Raw genomic sequence first — 19,242 nt, forward strand, 5'->3', positions numbered from 1 at the left:
TGCAAATAACTGATGTTTTCAGTTTGCTGCTGGCAGTTTGGTTGTGGTGCGGGGGGAGGGGGGAATCGTGGACAAAAATTGTTTCAGTTTTACCTCAAACAAATTTAAAAATAATAATAATCGATGAACCAAAAAGTTTGGGAAAAAATCTGTATGTTAAATGAAACATTTGATTTTAAACCTGTTGTGAGGTGTTTTTTTTTTACATTTTTAAATAAAAATTGAAGGAAATTGCAAAATGAAAAGCTCTTTTAAATAAAAAAAATTAGAAACTTTTCAAAAATGCTGAAATTAAATGTTTTGATTTCCCCCTCCCCCCATATTTGGAGTTTTACTTGGCACCTCCTTAACGCAATTTGGGAAATTCTCAAAATGTTCTGGTCGACCCAAGTCTGCACTGTCCTCTGGAAAAAACACAAAAACCCATCACCACAAACGAAGCCCAGATCTAGTTATAACCTGCCATCGATTTACCTCAGATGACCGCTTAAGACCCAGGCTTCACTCTCTCTTTTGTTCTTTCCCCCAAACAATAGTATGAATACTTAGCTCTTATGCAACCTCTTCAGTCCACAGCGCTCAAAGCACTTTACAAAGGAAGGTTAAGAGCACTACCTACCTCTGTTTTATAGAGAGGGAAACTGAGGCACAGAAAGTCAAATGATTTGCCCAAAGTCACATAGCAGGACAGTAGCAGAGCTGGTCATAGCATATAGGCCTCCTATCTTCTAGCACATTGCTCTGTTCCTTAGGCCACAATCCCGATGCACAAGAGCCTTCTCCACTGCAACTACCACCATTTGGAACAGCCTCCCTGTAACCTCTGTCTAGTCAGCTCCCCACCTACAAACCTCAGTCAAGGTGTCCTTCCCCCATCCCGCCCCCTTCTGTGCCTATACCTCTTTTTTCCTCTCTCTCATATTTATTAACTCTAAATGCAGGACACTTGATAAAAAGTATTTTGGAAGAGACTTTGTATTATTCAAAATAAAGTTAGATTATACTATAAACGGAAAAGATTTTTTTTAAAGTCAAATGTTCTCAGAGAAATACAACCTTTCTCCTAGCTGTTAGAAACACTTAGCAAAAAAACAGATACAATGGCAAACAACAGGTAAGCGTTTAAACACAGTTAGCGTGAGGAAGCAAAGCAAGGGAAGTTTATTTGCCATTTGTTTTTGTTGAGTGGGATGGTGGCAGTTTGTTGTTGTTGTTTTTTTTAAAGCCAGGTGCTCAGAGGTTCTCGGGGAAGAAGGCAATCCTTCTGCAGCTAGCAGTTCCTGCAGAGAGAGCACTCCAGCTGTAGGACCCTGATGAGGTTAAGCATTAATTAAATCAAACTGCGAGAAAATAATTACACACACACATCCGTCAGGCCAAGTTGACACTACCCAGTAACAAAGTTGGATGCAAACTCCATCAGCAGAATTGTCACGCAGCTGTTAAAAGGAAATAAATGCATCCCAAACGGACAATTTCATTTAGGGGGAGAAAAAAAAAATCAGATTGCAGATTAATGAGGCGAAGGGTTTGTGTTGGCAAATGCATGTAAAATGCAAACATAGTGAGCTGTGATATCATCATTTAACCTTAATGTTCAATAGTGTTCCAATCGCTAACGCACCAGAGGAGCAATTAAACGCAAGCCATAAAAACAAAAAACTTCCAAAATGGGAGAAGAGCTGAGAAATGAATAGAAAAAGACATGCCTGGTTGCAACAGCATCACAGAGCTCCTGACCAAGATTTTCAGAAACAACTAAGTGCATGAAGTTTTGGAGAGTTCAATCTGAGACACCATAAAGGGCTTGATTTTCCATGGGTAGGTGCTAAGCAAGTTCTGAAAATCAGGCCTTTGAAGGTGTCTCAAGCTGGGCTCAAAATCACTAGTCACTTTTGAAAATCATGGGGCGTGTTACATTCTGAATAATGAAGGCAGCATGCTACTGATCTTAATAGCATCCCTATTGAACTCAAGAGCCTGGGCCGTGATGGGAGGAAGGGCTTAGGGTGACCGTGCAGCATGGAGATGATCTGGAGGAAATGAAGTCACACAAGAAGGTGAGAGATCAAGTGGTGAGGTCTGCATTTGCTCCTCCCTGGACATTCTATCCAAGGCCTTTCCCATGAAAGGAGAGTCTCAGAAGAACATGCTGCCTCCCACCCAAAGATCTCAAAGCGCCTCCTTAATACCCATGAATTAAGCCCCATACTACCCTTCTGAGAGAAGCATCATCCTGCCTTTATGGATGAGACAAGTGAGTGAGTTGTCCAAGGTCACAGAGCATCAGTGACAATCGTAATAAAACTCAGTAACTCCAACTCCCAGCCCCTAATCTCATTTCTGATCACACTTTCCATTCTCCTCCTTCCTCTTTTAACTGTTATGGCCTTGTGCTGCTGATTCCATTTCCGGGTGGATTCTATCCTTCCTGCTGAGGGGAGCTCTCCCTATGGAATGACTCAGCTTGGTCCCCAAGAATCCTCTACCCTAACGAATGAGACACAGGGAGACAGATGCAGAGGGTACCCAAGTCCCACCTGCCAACAGTGAAGTGAGCCAGCCTCTCAAGAAGTGGAGAGCAGGGGAGAGTTTGAAGACCGACCTGGTTTTATGAACAACCCATGCTGACACGCACAGAGACACAAGTACTAGGCGTATTCCTTGGTACTTCTGGCCTACAAAGGTCCCCCTTTTAACAGCAGACAGGTTTATGCCTCTAGCCTACTTCACCCTTCTCAGTGTCACCAGGAGAAGTTAAACTTAAGCTCAGGAAGACACCCGGAGGGCTGGTTAATCCTTCCTCCCAACTTTCCTCTGTTATCTGGCACCACCTGAGACTAGACTGGAAAGCTCCCCTCCAACATATGGGCTTGTGAGGACTTGCTTTGCACTTATGGGCCAGGCATAGCCTGCTGCTGAAATAAGAAACCCGACATATTTCAGATGTGCACCCAAATGCCCTGAAGGAGACAGAGCCTTTCAGGAAAGTAAAATACAATGAAAAGCACATCAGGGAAGATTTATAGACAAAGCAGCTGTGAGCTCTGGTTCCAAACCACCCTGCTTTTCACAGGCTGGCTTAAGCCAGAGGGGGTAGGACTAATGGAAGAAAAGCACTACACAAGACTCCAGTATAGAAGATTGAGTTCAGTGGTAGGGAACGCTGTGACATTGATGGAGCCATCAATTACTGGAGACACAAAACCAAGGTTCTGACCACACGTGGTCATGGCAATTTTCATAGGAGTAGGGCTTTGATTTCGCATGGCTCGGGTCTCTCTCCATAGATGAATGTGAAGGTTTCCTGGCAGGGGAGTGTGAGGAAATGTTACTATGAAAGGTTACATGAGTAGGTCCTGAACTGGAAAGGCAAAAGGGAAGGGTTCAGTTTGAAACCCCCTGCCAAGGCCAAGAGCACAAGCACGTCCCGCTCTCCAGTTTCTGTTGTGGCCCAGCACTCACATTCAGAAGGCACATGTCTGGGAAAGAGGGGTGGATGAGGGAACCGAACAGTCCAGCAGAGGATTATTTGCTTCCCTTGAGGGGAGCACGAATGGAAGAGTCTGGGAGATCTCAAGCTAACACTTGCCCGGCATTTCCCCCCCATTGCTCTAGCAGGCCCAACAGCCATCAAGTCACAAGAACGGCCAGATCGTATGCATGGCAGGTTACCAGTTAGGGAGGGCTGCTGGGATTTTCACTAGGAGTAATGTGGGGAGATTAAGAAAAGGAAGCATTAGGCTGAATACAAGGAACATTTTCCTAAAGGCAAACAGTGTTAGGCTGCTGACATCTCTTCGCGAGTCCCAGGTGGTCCGATGGTCACAGGGCAATAGAGAGCCATTAGAAAGTGGGTGAGAGTTTATGCTGGAGATCTGGATTCAGGGCCCTCACTCCTGGGCTAATGGGTGCTGGGAAAGTTTCTCCATCCCAGGGTTCTGAGCAGCACTTCAGGTTAGTTGAGCAACACCTCTGGACAACAGAAGAGCAGCACTGGTGGAGAGTATTGCTAGCATTGCTCAGCTGCTGGGATGACTAGAAAATGTCTCCCCGTCAAGGGCTTTAAAGGAGAGGAAAGGTAATGGGGGGGGGGGGCGAGGAATCTCACAGGGCAGCCTGTCTGACTCCAAAGTCATCCACTTTTGCTCTGAAATACAGAGATGCATATCTGAGTAACTACAACAGACTAAACCAAATAATTTAGACCAGTTAAAGAGTCAGAACATTTTCTTCACACTAAGTGAATAATTTATGGCCAGAGCTACAATAAAAAAAAAAAAAAAAAAAAAAAAAGCCCTCTCAAGTCCTCTACCACAGGAAAAATGTACCCAGAATAAAAGATCACATTTCAGGCTCATAAATAAATGAAAAACAAAACCTACAGTAAACAGAGAGGAAAGCATTTTTCCCTGGGCTTCCCAACACTGCTGCAGAAAAAGCCGTGCAGCTGACCCGCACTGCTCTAGGCACCCACATGGCCGATTAAATCAAGGGAAGGTTCTCTGTGTCATAAAGTCATAAAACGACCTCCCTCTCCCTGCCAACCTCCAGCATGGTTTGAACCCTGGAGCTTCAGAACCAAGCCACACAATTTCAACCATGTGAGTTAAAAGGAACTCCTTTAGCTGGTAGCATGGGTGGGCTATCATGCTCTATGCAGACTAGCCAATGGAGGGGGACATTCATACTTTATGTGAGTAACAAAGAGTCCTGTGGCACCTTAAAGACTAACAGATGTACTGGAGCATAAGCTTTTGTGGGTGAATACCCACTTCGTGAGACACATGTCAAGTGGGTATTCACCCACGAAAGCTTATGCTCCAACACATCTGTTAATCTTTAAGGTGCCAGAAGTCTCATTGTTGCTTTTTACAGATCCAGACTAACACGGTGACCCCTCTGATACTTTATGTGAGTGTTACACTAAGCAGCACAAGCTGAGTTAGGCAGTATGGGAGCTAGAGAGCCAGGGAGAGCCACAGAGATTTTTCCATGTCCAGCAGCCTAAGTAAAGAACCCGCTTTACATTCATTACAGCCCAGCCTGTCTCTTCTCCTCTGTAGGAGAATTACAGAGAGGCAGGCATAGTGTGGCAGGAGTGCTGTACCGTGCATGGCTGATGTATGGCTGGGCAGGAGGCAGAGACACCAGAAAAGTGTGGGAGGGAGGGCTAGAGGAGGAAGTTCGGAGCACTTAGGTCTTAATGGCCGCTACGAAAGCCAGGCCCAGGATCTCTCCGCTGAGGAGTCACCTTCTCCAGAAAGGCTGAAGGCCTCCATGACGAGGCAAGTGAGTTAATGAAGGACAAGGACACCATGTGTTCTCTGCATAGTGCCAGAACGCCAGCTGCAAATGAGGCCATGCTGCCCATCGCATCCTGCAGACCCTGAAGGGGAAGCCAGGCGGCAAACCACATCCCTGACAGCGACTTGGATAGTTCCAGAGTCGCAGCAGGTCTGGCCCGCCGGGACTGGTGCAGAGAATGGCTGGAGGCAAATGGGCTCAGCCACCAGTGGAGTTCTCACCAGGAAAAACCAGAAAGGCAGCACAAGGGTTTTTATTGCTGCAGTAACAGAACCTGTCCTTGATACGTTGAGGGACGGAATTGGCACCAACTCACCCCATTCCTACTGCACACCCAGACCCCATCCTCATTGTAGAGCAGGGTCTGACACCGGGAGGGGGGCGGCTGTACCTCACACCCTGCTAGCACACTCACGCTCCCTGCAGGGCAAGCATTGCAATCGCTCTGCCCACAGACTGACCCCACCCAGGAGCTCTGATCTCCTGTGCTCCCAGCACCCACTGGGGACACAGAGTGAGTGGGTCACTTCTCCAAGGGTGTCTCTACTACAGTCATGGGCTGACACAGCCAACCAAACTCTAGCTAGCAGGGGTACCAGGGCAGGGAAGCCAGGACTGCACATGTTTCAGCATGGCCTGCACAAGCCAACCAGGAACTCTGGGTAATTACTTGGGGAGCAGCCTGCTCTGAAGAGCATATTGCTCCAATACCAGGGCCGGCTTTATGAACAGTCGGGCCCAATTCGAATACCCGGCGGCGGTCCGGGGCTTCGGCGGCAGGGGGTCTGCTCCAGGTCTTCTGCGGCACCAAAGGACCCGCCTGCTGCCCAAGTGCCACTGAAACCCTGGAGCGGACCCCCTGCTGGGTAAGTAAAAAAAAATATTTTAAAAATTAAAAAGACGCCTAAGCTGCGGGGCCCGATTCCAGGGAATCGGAGGAATCGGCTTAAAGCCGGCCCTGTCCAATACCCAAAGTAGCTAGATTTCAGCTGGCTTGGGTATGTGTGCACAAGCTGCAATCACTCGTGGTAACTGCAGCAGTGGTAGGAGCCAGGAATCCTTTGAAGTACCATGGGAATTGGAGCAGGGTTCTGGGATCTAGAGTCGTGAGGTGAAGAAAGGTTAAGAACGGAGTTGGTTGAGAACTTTGGACCACTTGCTGGGGGGGGGTTTCAGTAGGAAAATCCTGATCCATCTAAACCAACACTCTTCTGCAGGCCGGGGTCCATTTTGAAGGATTTCTTGACAAGAAAAAAAAACCCAGAAGTTTCAAAACTGTCCAAACATTTGTTTTTACATTTTCTAAATGAAAACTTACAGTTTTCTGGTTCAAAATGACGTTTAGTTTGGAAATTGAAGCAAATTATATCAATGTTAAAAACAAAAACTTTTAAATGGTCAAAGTTGAAACAAAAAGTGTTTCAAACTTATTGAAACAAAACATTTCAATGGACCAGAGCCAAAGTTTTATTCGGATTTTTGGTTTGCAAAAATTTAAGATTTCAACATTTCATCCTGAGTCAGTAAATAGCCAGATGCTAATGCATGAGGGACCGTGTGACTTCTCTGGGCGTTAATGTTCTGCCACTGGGTTATCAGCAGCCAGGCACCAACTGTATGCATGGTAACGTACAAGGCCCACAATGCAGAGTAACCAGGAACCTACATCAGTGCATACTCACAATGAAGAGCAACATCGCCCCCTGCTGTTGAGTACAGCTCTACCCCTACTGACAAGTTCTAAGAACAGGATCATAACCAGTCAAAATCTAGAACGTTTGCAGCGGGGTGAGGCGGGCATGACAAACAGCACCTCGAACCAAACCATACTGTCAGGCCATGTTGTCTTATGCTTTGAAATCCATATAAACATGCTCCATTGTACATGCTAATTCTCACACCATTATTCTAAAGCAAACACAGTTTTCCCTAGTCTGTCTGAAGCCATCTCTCCAGCCAATTGATTCCAGTGGAGCTATGTGACACGTCCCTTTTATTTCTATAGGTCAAAGATTGGCAATTGTGGAAATCACAATGACATTAATTTTGGGTTATCAGGAAACCATTTTTTCCCCCAAACAGCAAAAAGATTTGCACAAAATCTGAATTTCATTTACCTGTAAATCCCGTTCCTACACACAGCTTCATCTGTGGGGATCATAACTTTAAGGACTAACATTATAGGCCTGATCCTGAGAGGTGCTAAGTGCCCTCAGCTTCTGCCAACTTCAAAAAGAGTTGAAAGTGCTCATCGAGTTGGAAGGGACAATTAGCACCAATCAGGATCAAGCACCAGAATGAATCAGATTTTGAGACATGGGCCAACCCCATTCCCAACCATCACCACCCCAACCGCCTGTTACAATCTGAGGCACATCCTTTCAGGGTGCTGTCTCCCCCACCAAGCTATGGAGGGACTTTGTGACACCTCTAAGTTTATGTTTCCCCATGTGGTCAAGTGAGCAGAGAGCCCCAGCAGAGCCCTATGCAGCCCCTTCCGGCTTGCCACAGGCTTGTGCATTGACCTCTGGGAAGCAACTGTCTCCATACTCATGACCGGTTCAATGGTACAGGAGGAGGAAGTGTGACATCATTCCAAAGGGAAAGTTCCTACCTCGGGGTCTGCTCCTGCGTTTCCGCCTCCCCATCGACGTGTTGCGCAGGGCTGGCTGGAGCTGGCCGATCTCAATAGGCGTGTTGGTTCGGAAACTCTCCTTGAACTTCTGCATCAAGGACTCCACCGTCTCCTGCGTCATCTCAGCAGCTACAATGTGGCCAAGGGGGTGAAGGTTAAAAGATGTGTGGATATCGAGCGCTGAGGTGCTAAACGGCGCCGGCTACTGGGGCATGCACCCACCCAGAGCCGTGCAGAGCCAAAGCAATGGGCAGCACTGGTCATTCGGAAGCAAAGGCTCAGATCTGTCAAGTCGCCTCATGCCAGACAGGCGACAGGGCTTCCCAGTGCAGACAAGGGGCATGAGACTCAAACCCTTTCAGTCATTTCAGGCCATTCATTGCATTTCTCAGGCACACACCTGTATTGGGAGAGTTCTGCAGCCACATTGCCCAGCAGAGAGCATGCCTGCTGCAAAGGAACAGCTCATTGCCCCGTCTGGGCCAGTTCTGCAGGAGGGATCTCATCATGGCCCCACCTTCTACCCACCTATTTTGGGAGTGCCATTAAGTTCCTGGAGGACAGGTCAATCAAAGGCTATTAGGCAGGATGGGCAGGGATGGTGTCTGCAAACTCTGCCAGGGGATCGTTGCAGGGCATGGATCACTTGATGATTACATGTTGTTCATTCCCTCTGAAGGGCCTGCAATTGTCCATTGTTGGAAGATAGGATACTGGGATAGAGGGACTTTTGGTCTGACCCAGTAGGGCCATCCTTATGTGCAGCACCAACCTTGTGGAGTCCTGGCATTCCCCTGAGCGCAAGGACCAGATTGTACCTATTCCATGATCAGAGGAGCGAGGGGCAGGGAAGTTTCTTTGTGCTGCCCTCCCCACTTGCCCTCACCTAGTACTGGGCACAATCCTGCCTGGTTTATAAGTGTCCTTACACACTCCTAGACCGTGAACTTTACTATCAATGGCCAGTGTTAGAATAGTCATAGGAAACCCTAAGTAGGACTGCACTTTCCCGGGCTCAGCCTAGGGAACTTCCAGATGAACCGAAGATGTGCAAGCTTTTTGAGAGAACCAAGGCCTAGCTACACATAAAGCCGGGGCTGATTAGAGGATTTGCAAAGCGATGAGATGTTCACCGCTTCAAGCCAGGTGGAGCACAGGGATTTTGCCCAAGCTTCACACTGAGGTTCTAGGTTCGTTTGAACTGACACTCATGAGGGACCAGCAGAGTCAGATCCCAGCCTAGGCACAGATGTGCAGCAAACCCAAACCCAAAGCTAAGTTCTGTACATTTTCTACTGGCTCACCGGGAGCAACAATGGCTTCCCAAACTGAACAGGCACCAGCAGAAAATTCCCTCCTCCCAAATTCCATCGGGGAGTGACAGCAGCTAAGCGTGGAAAACAGGGCCCTGCCATGCCATACGCCGAGGGAATGTTTCTCCGTATTTAAAGGACCGTTGCCCTTTCTCACATACACACACCTAAGAAGCTGCAATGAAAATAAATTAGAATTGCTCCATCTAATGCATCAGCAAGTCATGCCTGCAGAGAAGCGGGAATAATGCAACCACTAGCACAGAAGCATGGTGAATTCCAGTACCAAGCCAGCCTCGTGCAGGCCTCTTCAAAGGCTATAGAGTGACCCAGGTTTGGGCAAGTTGTTTGTTCCCTGGTATTTCCTTAAACATGTTCATCAGCAGAACACCAGCCTCTGCTCCTGCATCCATTTTGAATTTCACATTGTCTTCTTGTTATCAGTTCCACAAGCCATTCAAACCCCGGAGTTCTGGCCTGCTTTGGAGCTGGCACAGGTCACCAGCCCTAGGAATAAACAGCCCATAGACAGCTCCCATGCAGGACATTTTCCTTGCCCTCTTCTAGACACTCAGGGGGCTCCTTTCATAAAGACTTCACCACCATCCTTGCCATCTGCTGAGCAATTCACTGGGCCATGCACACACCCAGTGTTGGCCCACCTCACCCAAGCCCTGATTGGCTCACTCTTTAGGCTTTGTTTAGGTCATTCCTAGCTTTGCGTTCTTCCATTCACTATGATGTGCAATATAGTCTCTATCGCAGTGTCCTGCCCATGGTCTGGATTTGGACACTCACTGCCTCTCCTGCATGCCATACAGCTAGGCTAATGCCAGGCAGAGGTGCTTCGCCTAGTACCGCTCTGCCAACCAAATGTCATATCCTGACCCGCAGCACCTCGACTCCCTCCTTCACTGCCCCAGCTCTGCCAATCAAACATCCATCCTGACCCGCAGCACCCCAACTCCCTCCTTCACTGCCCCAGCTCTGCCAATCAAACATTCATCCTGACCCGCAGCACCCTAACTCCCTCCTGCACCCCTCCACCCCAGCTCTGCCAATCAAACATCCATCCTGACCCGCAGCACCCCAACTCCCTCCTTCACCCTCCCACCCCAGCTCTGCCAATCAAACATTCATCCTTACAGCACTCTGAGTCCCTCCTTCACCCCCCCCCCGACTCCAGCTGTGCCAATCCCCTGCGTTTCTGAGGGTCCCAGCCGTGCTGCATTCTGCTGAAGGGTGCAGCGGTTTGGCACTGTGGACAAATGAGGTGGGGGGTAATAGGAGCCTACATAAGAAAAAGACCCAAAAATTGTGACTGTCCCTATAAAATCAGGACATCTGGTCACCCTACTTGCAAGCAGCAGCAGGTGAGCTGTGAAGGGTTACACAAACACACACAAACACACACACATACACACACAAAAAAGCAGTCGTCCTACTAGCCTGGGAGGAAAGCTTTCAAGTCCTGGATGCACATCACTCATTGCACCACGGTGCTGCACCAAATACCATTTAAAATGAGACGCATGAAGGAGCAATAATGCAATAGGTCAGAGTGGAGAAGGCTTAGGGCTCCCCTAAGAGTAACCCTTTCAAGGGATCCCAGATAGCTCTGCTGCGGTGTTTGTGTAAGCATGGGGGAAGGGAGAAGTGGACTGGTGAAGCTTATTCGAGCTAGTGCTTTCCAGTTTATACTGGGCAGCAGAGATTAAAAGGCTAACTAATGCATTAACCCGTTGCTCTTCCCCGGTGCTGAGATGCATCAGATATGTATTTTAATTGGAAATACTCTGGCACCTGGGGTGCTTGGGATCGGTAACAGCCATGGGCCATGGACTCCAATTCTCTTGCCAGCATGGGGCAGAGTCCATTTTAACAGGGAATAGGAGGGCACTCATGCAGGACAAGGAGCCTGTGAACCTAGCCAAGTTTTCAGCTTAAACGCTGAGACTCCGGGGGGGGGGAGGAGGAGAGAGAGAAGGCTCCAAAAATTACACGCACGGGGGATGGGAGGGAGGGAGGGGAATGAGGATGCATGTGACATTTACGTCAGGGTCCCTTTCCACTGCTTGCAAGACAGTGTCACCCAAGCTGTACATGCACCCAAATCAGTCCATGACAGGTCCCTTGAGCCATGTGTGTCTGCACTGGCAACCACAAGGTGTTCAAGGAGCAGAGGCTAATTCCCCAGGAAGCAAGAGCTTGTGAGTGGAGGATGTGGGCAGGAGGGTCTGGAAGTGATTGGGAAGGAGATAAAGTATCTGGGCACTTGCAGTCCAGTCCTGCGTGGCGACAGGTCCCTCTCCCCTGGGCTCAGATGTAATCAGGGTCTGCTCTGCCCTTCTGTTGCTGGCAGTATAATTTCACACTCAGCAGGGTGACAGCACCGTTCCTAATACCATTAGCTGCTGGACATGTTGATGATTCCTTGTTCCTTTAAAGGGGTTTCACCGGAGCCAGAGATAATGCACCCGAAACTTCCAAACACCAAACTTCTAAAGAGCTCCCATTCCGGAGAAGGCTTATCAGGGCAGACAGCCGCAGCTCCGGGATGGGATGAGACTCAGCAGGCAGGAGCTGCTGTCTCAGAGGGAGGAATGCCGAGCAGCAAGCGAAGCTCTAATGCTGGGGCTGAGACATCAGTCTCAATGAAAAGGCCGTGTCTGTTACAGGCCAGTGCTGGGATGTTAATACAAGCAAGCAGCCACATCAGCACGCAAGTCCTTCCCTTGCTTTGACTCCCAAAACCCCCGATGAGGAGCCCCAAGCCAGGCCTGTCCTCATACGACAAAGCAGACGCGGTGACCCTCCCTCCCTGCCGATATTATCCTATGCCAGGGAAACCTGCTTTCATGCCCTCCCTCCCCCAAAGGCAGTGCTCCATCTATGTGGGCCTTCCACCAAGGTTTCCAGCACAGGTCTGTTTAAGCTGTGCTAAAAGGCTTTCTCCTTTGCAAGACCGCCTCTACCCCCATTTGCTCCAGCCCCCAAGGTACTGCAGTTGAAGATGCCTGACATCAGCAAACCCTTGAAGCCTCTCCCATGCGTTCCAGGAGGTGCCCCCCCATCCCCCAATTGCTGCCTCAGCTGCATGCTCAATGCTGTCAATCTGAGCAGAGATCTGTATGCACGTGGGCTAGCTGCGCCATGCACTGGGCAACCTCAAGTTCCTCTCCAGGGCTCTGAAAAGGGTTTGGTTGAATGTAGGAGGCTTTTTCCCACTCCTGTCTGGAAGCTGCAGGACTCTCTTGCAAGTAGGGTGACCAGATAGCAAGTGTGAAAAATCTGGATGGGGGTGGGGGGTAATAAGAGCCTATATAAGAAAAAGACCCAAAAATCGTGACTGTCTCGATAAAATCAGGACATCTGGTCACCCTACTTGCAAGCAGCAGCAGTTGAGCTGTGAAGGGTTACACACACACACACACATACACACAGAGCGTTCCACTAGCCTGGAGGAAAGCTTGCAAGTCTTGGATGCACATCAAGCATTGTACCTCGGTGCTGCAGCAAATACAATTTAAAATGAGACGCATGAAGGAGCAATGATGCAATAGCTCAGAGTGGAGAAGGCTGAGGACTGCCCTAAGAGTAACCCTTTCAAGGGACCTCAGACAGCTCTGCTGTGGTGTTTGTGTAATCATGGGAGAAGGGACGGTGCCCATTTCCAGGGGCATAGGCCAAGGAGAGGCACTGCAGGTGAGTAATGCCAGACGGGAATACACAGCCCACAGCAAACTGTAAGGGACGGGACATTATCCTGCTTTCCGAAGTGACTCCGTTCCCTAGTCTGAGTTCTCCCCTCCTCTTGCAGCTGCCTTGGGACTGAGCTGCAGCAAAGCCTCCCTGTGAACAGATGGCAATTTCTTCGAACCTTGGGGCTGTGTAATATGTAACATGCGCGAGTAGTACAGTGATCTTAGGAACCGCAGGGAGAAGGCTTATTTGCTGGAAGGAGGCCGGGCGAGAGATTAGAGGGGGTTTAGATGAGACATGAGAGGGAATCTTCAGCTAGCTAAGTATTGTAAAGGTCATGGCCTTTCTACGTCCTTTGTTCAGCTGGCACTGACAGGCATGAGCAGTGAGGCGGTGATTGTGCCCCATCTAGCACTGTACAGACGCATCCATCCAGAGGCATCTGTTTGAATGTCTGTCATTGCAGTGGATGCCAAGTACAGGGAGGTGTTATCCTCACAGAAGGAAAATCCCAGCTGTCGGCTATGTGCAAAGTGACCCCTCCCCCGCATTCCCATTCACTCATCTGTCTGGGTCTGGGAGGGTGGAGGGGGAAGAATCCCAGTACTCAAAAGTTATCTCCACTCTGGTACCTTGCACATTTCAAGTAGCAAGCAGTCAGCCCCCCCCCCGCCCCCCCCGCTTCCCCAAATTGCTGGTGTGGGCTCAACAGCTGAAGTTTGATCTAAGTAGTGTGGCAGACAAAAAAAACAACCACCACCACCCTCTAATTGACAAGTGAGGGATTGTTGCACTTAATCTGAATCAGCCAGGCTCCTTTGCTCCCTGTCAGCAGAGATGAAGGGAAAGCAGAAGAGGCTAGCGAGGTCAAGGGCCCGGCAGAGTGGACCAGTGCCAGGATACATGCCCCCACCCTTCTCCAGGGACACCCTACAACCGTCCATGAAACCCACACAGGAGTTTGGCCCCCCTCATAGAATTCACACAGGCTTGTACGCGTGATAGGAGGGCTGGCCCACATTTTGGCACCTGAGGCGGAGAGCTCAAATGAAGTCCCTATGCCCCCTCGCTTGGGCCAAAACTTTGAAACTCTGGGTCCTAGTGGTGCCCCTCCCCCCCCCCATAGTCTGGCTTCACCTCCTGGTAAGGCCAGCCCTGTGTGATGGGCACGATCCTGGCTGTCAAACTGGGACTGAACTGAGGACCCCCCAGAGCGAAAGGCCTGAGTCTCTACAGCTTGAGCAAAAGAGCCAGACTCCAGCCAGCTCTGTAACTCTTGTGTATCAGGTACAAGGGGTACACACCATACTGACCAGGAGACAAATATTCAGACAGTCGCCATGCACAGCTGTCAATCAGGCAACGTCTGTGCAGACATAAAAAGGAGTTAAAACAGGGGCTGTGCAAGCATCATCTACTCTGGACTTAAGAATAAAGCCCTCCCGCAGCACCTCTGTGTCTAGTCCTTGGACCCATGCAGTTCTGTTTGGGCATCTCAATTCTGACCTGCGTGACCTCAGTTATTCCTGTCCTGCCCATCTCAACAAGACCAGCCCAGTGACAGCGTCCCAAACTATAGTCACAGGCCTCTCCTGGCAATTCTCAGTGCTGGCCAAAGTAGTTTTAGAATTAAAACCACTGCTCACTAAGTGTGCCAGCTCAACCGCCCCTCCTGCTCCTGAATTGTTCCTTCAGCTTCATTCCATTCCTTGTTTCTGAGGTGAATGCCACAGTCCTAGCGAGGTTATGTAGCATGCACCCCCTGCACATTACCCCAATGGTTTAAAGGCCTAGCCAAGATGTCAATCTTGTATCCATCCGTAACCCCTGGAAACTTAGAGACGGCCACAGGCATCAATGGGAAGTACAGACATTTATGGCAATCTAGTCCACTCTCACTAAAGAGCCTCTATGCCGTAAATCCAACTCCCAGACAGGTCAAGTCGAGGCCCGACCGTTGAGTCCAGCCTCTCTGCACCATCCTCTCATCTCCTTTGTTGGATGCTTCCAATCTTTAGGACTGACCTTTCTAGACGAGGTTAGTGGTTCCTTCTATATCCACATCCCCTCTTCATTCTCCCTGGAGGCTATACTGCAAATGATTTATCCTCCTTCGGGTTACCCCACTGCCACACGTGCCTCATGGGGAGCAGTCCACGGCTGTACCCTTTTCTCCAGAGGATGCATTCTACATTTCCTTCTGCTGGCAGAAGGCTCAGCAAGGAAAAACCAGTTAGTTATTTGGAGATGGGGAAAAACAAAAAACAAAGAAAAATGCCAACAAAACACCATGGACAGAATGAAACAAGCTGGGCCTTGGGCAAAAATGCCATGTGACTGAGACAAGAAAGGGGCCAAATTCATCCTCAGTGGAAACTCCAGAGCAGCCAGTAGAGTTCCACCAGGATTTCACTTGACGCAATGTGTTTAACAAATTCCAACCCAGGCACAAGATTAATTTACATACTTGCAGCCAGCAGAGCATGAGAGCTGCACTCCATGGGGAGAGGGGCAGGGGAAGAGTCCACCTCCCCACGTTACTGGAGCCCAAGAAAAACAGTGGGTTTGCACCATTCCCAGCGATGCCGCAGCCACCTCCGCGGACAGCTGAGTCCATTAACTTGATGGCAGGGACATCACACACCTGTCACTTATTAATGAAAACATAAATAATCCTTCCAGGCTAACGGGAATTCTTTCCGCTAAATCCAGCCCTTCTGCAGATCCTGAGGGTAAAGCAAAGAGAAGGGTGCTCTCAAACACACCCCCGGCTCACACTGAGACGATGCACGCACAGCCCTGCCTCTCCACTACACAGATCCAGGGACATGTTCGAAGGCCCAGAACAGGATTCAAAATCCCTTGGATGAGCAGCCGCCTTGGCAGGATTTGGAAGGAGCAATGTTCCAGGCGTCTTTGCACTCTCTTTGACTGGATTCTGCTACTGAACCTCAACAGTGCCGTAACGCCTGATGGTCTTTTGGGGACACAGGGATGCCTCACCCAGTGCACTGTAGGGGACTGTCCTCAGTCATCCACTGATGGTGCCCAGTGGGGGGCTCTTTCATTGGCTCGTACGACCCCCCCATGGCTGAGCACGGCACAGCAGCATCTTCAAGTGGCACTCCGTCGACAGCTACTCAGAGCCCCCTTTTCATGACTCAGCTCTCGGGTCACGTCACCTATAGCCCCACCCTTGCCAGGGTCAGAGTCGATAAAGGGAGAGTCTAATGACTCCATCCCCAGACATCAGCCCCACATTAACCCCAATAGACCCCATCCTTTTGCATCAGGGTGGGGTTTTTTTTACATCCCCTCCCTTGAGGCTATTAGGGAACCCCAGGCCCTACCTCTACTCTGGGTTCCAGCCCAGAGCCCATGGTCCGTTTCTGCCATTTCCTACCTTCATCTGCCTCCAGGCCCCCCTTTCACAGAGAGACGCCTTCCAGAGCTTTCTGCCTAGAGATTCCGGCTCCTTCTGCCGCTCCCTCCCAGTCTGTGGCTGATGCAGAGTCCCCTCTGGCTCCCCGCACGCTAGGGCTCCGGCAGCTGTCTGCCAAAGTGCCTTTCCCTGGTAGCAGGTCTTCTTAGGAGCCTCCTCTGTCCGGGAGCACCTTCCCCCAACTGAGTTGTGGTGCAGGTGTTCATTACCCAATTGGTTGCCAACCAGCCAGGTAGGCAGTTGATTGTTTCCAGGTGGGCTGAGATGGGCTCGTCCTCCTTAAAGAAGCCCATCACCATATAGACTGGGCTCTGACTCCCCTCTCCCATGACATGCCCCCAAACTCCCAGGCAGAGTCAAGTGCATCTCAGGCACTCTGTAAAGCCAATCCATTGGGTCCGCTGGATGCAATGCCCCACAGTCAACAGGAAACTGCACCTGAGTTGCTAAGCCACATACACATTGGGTGGGGGAGGAGGGGGCAGGGATTCAGAGAGTATGTCGGGGGGCAGGGGAGTGTCTGGAGCGGGAGATCAGAGACATTTTGGATGGAAGATCCCTGTTGAACAGGAGTGAGGGGATCCATGATGTGCCCTAGAGAAAACGGGAGGAAGTCCCAGTTACCTGAGGGTTGGCAGGATTCAAGCAGCACAGCTCCTTGTTTCTCCCTGTGCTGAGCAACACGAAGGCCTGTTCAGTACACAGAGCAGCGACCCAGGGGCAGATCCAGCCTCTGGAGGGATTATTTGGCAGCCTGTCGGAGCCAGGCCAGTCCCTGAGCCGTGGACGGACTGGCACTGTCCTGCATTCTTACGGTGCACAACTGCTGCATGGCACCAACCACTCTGGGTCCCGCATGAATGGGTGCAGCCTGACTTTAAACAAATGAATGAATGTAAGCCACTGCATAGTCACTAAAGATATCCATTGACTTCCCCTGGATTTGCTTGAAAGGTCATTTTAACTAAGAACTGGGAAATAGGAGTCAGGACTCCTGGGTTCTATGCCTCACTTTTCCACTGGCCTGCTATGTCAGCTTGACAAGACAATTTCTCTGTGCCTCAATTTTCAGTGTGTAAAACAGAGCTGTGAATTTTAATAGCCGGAGAGCTGCCAGCTCTCTTGGTTTTCTTATGCATTTTGTGACATTTAGTGTTTCTCATAAGGCTGCAGGTCCTGGCATAGTGAGAATCTGTTTTGTTTTTAAAGTAGATTTTAGCCTTCAGGGTTGCAGAAAATAGCTTAAAAATGACCTAAGTGGGGTTCCTAGGCGTAGAAACTAGAAGGCAAAGGAAAAGGCCCAAAATATGTTTTTTCGGGGGGGTTAAACAAAACTCATGATTTGCAGACCAAATTCGTGATTTTTGAGTGCGTGGAGTTAGCAGTACTGTTTGTAACACTCCAAAAGCCTGGGAGAGAAGGTGCTACAGGATGGCACAGTATAATTAGTAAAGTTGGTCAAAAAATGTCATCTAAGCCGTTTTCGGAAAGTGCTTTGATATTTCCTGGGAATATGCTGAATTCGACTATATTTTTCATAACAAAGTTTGGGAAAATCTAAAATCAAACTGGAATATTTTGTTTTCACTTTCTTGTTTCTTTTTTACTCATATTTATATTTCATATTTTGTATTTATGCTATTTAATGTAATTCACTTGCATGCATTATGTTTACAATCACATATGTGCAAGTTTATTCAATATAGATCTATATATAGATACCGTGTTTAAGGTATATTATGACATAATTAAAATGTTTCATATTGCTGTCGAGCCAAATGGGGTGTGTGTCTCAGATACACTTAATGAAGCCACACCAGGTGCATAAGTATAATTGCTTTTATTGCTAAAGTATAATAAGCTTTTCAGCCTTTACGCGTTACTGAATACATGCTTTTCAGCAAGCCAGCAAGCATTAATGCTTACGTCCCTTCTGCTACAGCAGGGGTAGGCAACCTCTGGCACGCGTGCCAAAGGCGGCACGTGAGCTGATTTTCAGTGGCACCCACACTGCCCAGGTCCTGGCCACTGGTCTGGGGTCTCTGCATTTTAATTTAACTTTAAATGAAGCTTCTTAAACATTTTAAAACCCTTATTTACTTTACACACAACAATAATTTAGTTATAAGTTATAGACTTATAGAAAGAGACCTTCTGCAAATGTTAAAATGTATTACTGGCACGCGAAACGTTAAATCAGAGTGAATAAATGAAGACTAGGCACAGCACTTCTGAAAGGTTGCCAACCCCTGTGCTACAGACAGTCCCAGACCCTCCCGGCCTTGTCCTTGAGGGCTCGTAGCAGGCGCTGCTTCAGCGTGGGGGATTTCTGGGCACCCATAAGGCCAGGGTCTGCAAGTGAGACTGTTCGTCTAAAGCAATTTGTATCGCCGTTTTTTATTATTATTTTTTAAGGGGGGGTGCGTGTATACCCACAAGCAGGCTCTGGCAGGAAACACTACTGTTTTCTATTTTCACACGTAACCTTTTTAAGCCCTCCTTATCTCTTTTCTTGCTTATTTAGTTGAGTGGCTGCAAGCCAGCCCTGCCGGCTAAAGCCAGTTCACTACTAGCTCCCCCCGAACCATTCTGTAACAACAGGCCACGGTAACTTGCAGTCAGCCCCAATAACCGTGAAGGTCGTTTAGAAATTTCCCAATCCAAATATTTTAGAATTTTTATTACATGAAAGATTTCAAGAATTGGACTTTTTGTCCCTGCCAGACTGTCTGGAGTTGCTCACAAGTGAGGGTACCAACCTCGGGGCAGACTATGAAGAAGCAAGACACAAACCCCAAATGGATTGTGAGTTCTAGGCTTAGATTTCACCAACCAAGTATCAA

At 48.9% G+C, this 19,242-nt stretch overlaps 1 protein-coding gene across 1 annotated transcript in view; it reads right to left on the reverse strand.

Moving 5' to 3' along the window:
* The window catches only part of ASTN2 (astrotactin 2), a 660,907-nt gene that overhangs the window by 457,057 nt on the left and 184,608 nt on the right, over window positions 1-19,242 (reverse strand). The window contains exon 4 of the mRNA XM_032797631.1: window positions 7,922-8,071. Coding sequence (XP_032653522.1) covers window positions 7,922-8,071 — 150 coding nt within the window. The remainder of the gene's footprint in view (window positions 1-7,921; window positions 8,072-19,242) is intronic.

The sequence above is a fragment of the Chelonoidis abingdonii genome, chromosome 24, assembly GCF_003597395.2.
Source record: "Chelonoidis abingdonii isolate Lonesome George chromosome 24, CheloAbing_2.0, whole genome shotgun sequence".
NCBI classification, from domain to species: Eukaryota; Metazoa; Chordata; order Testudines; family Testudinidae; genus Chelonoidis; species Chelonoidis abingdonii.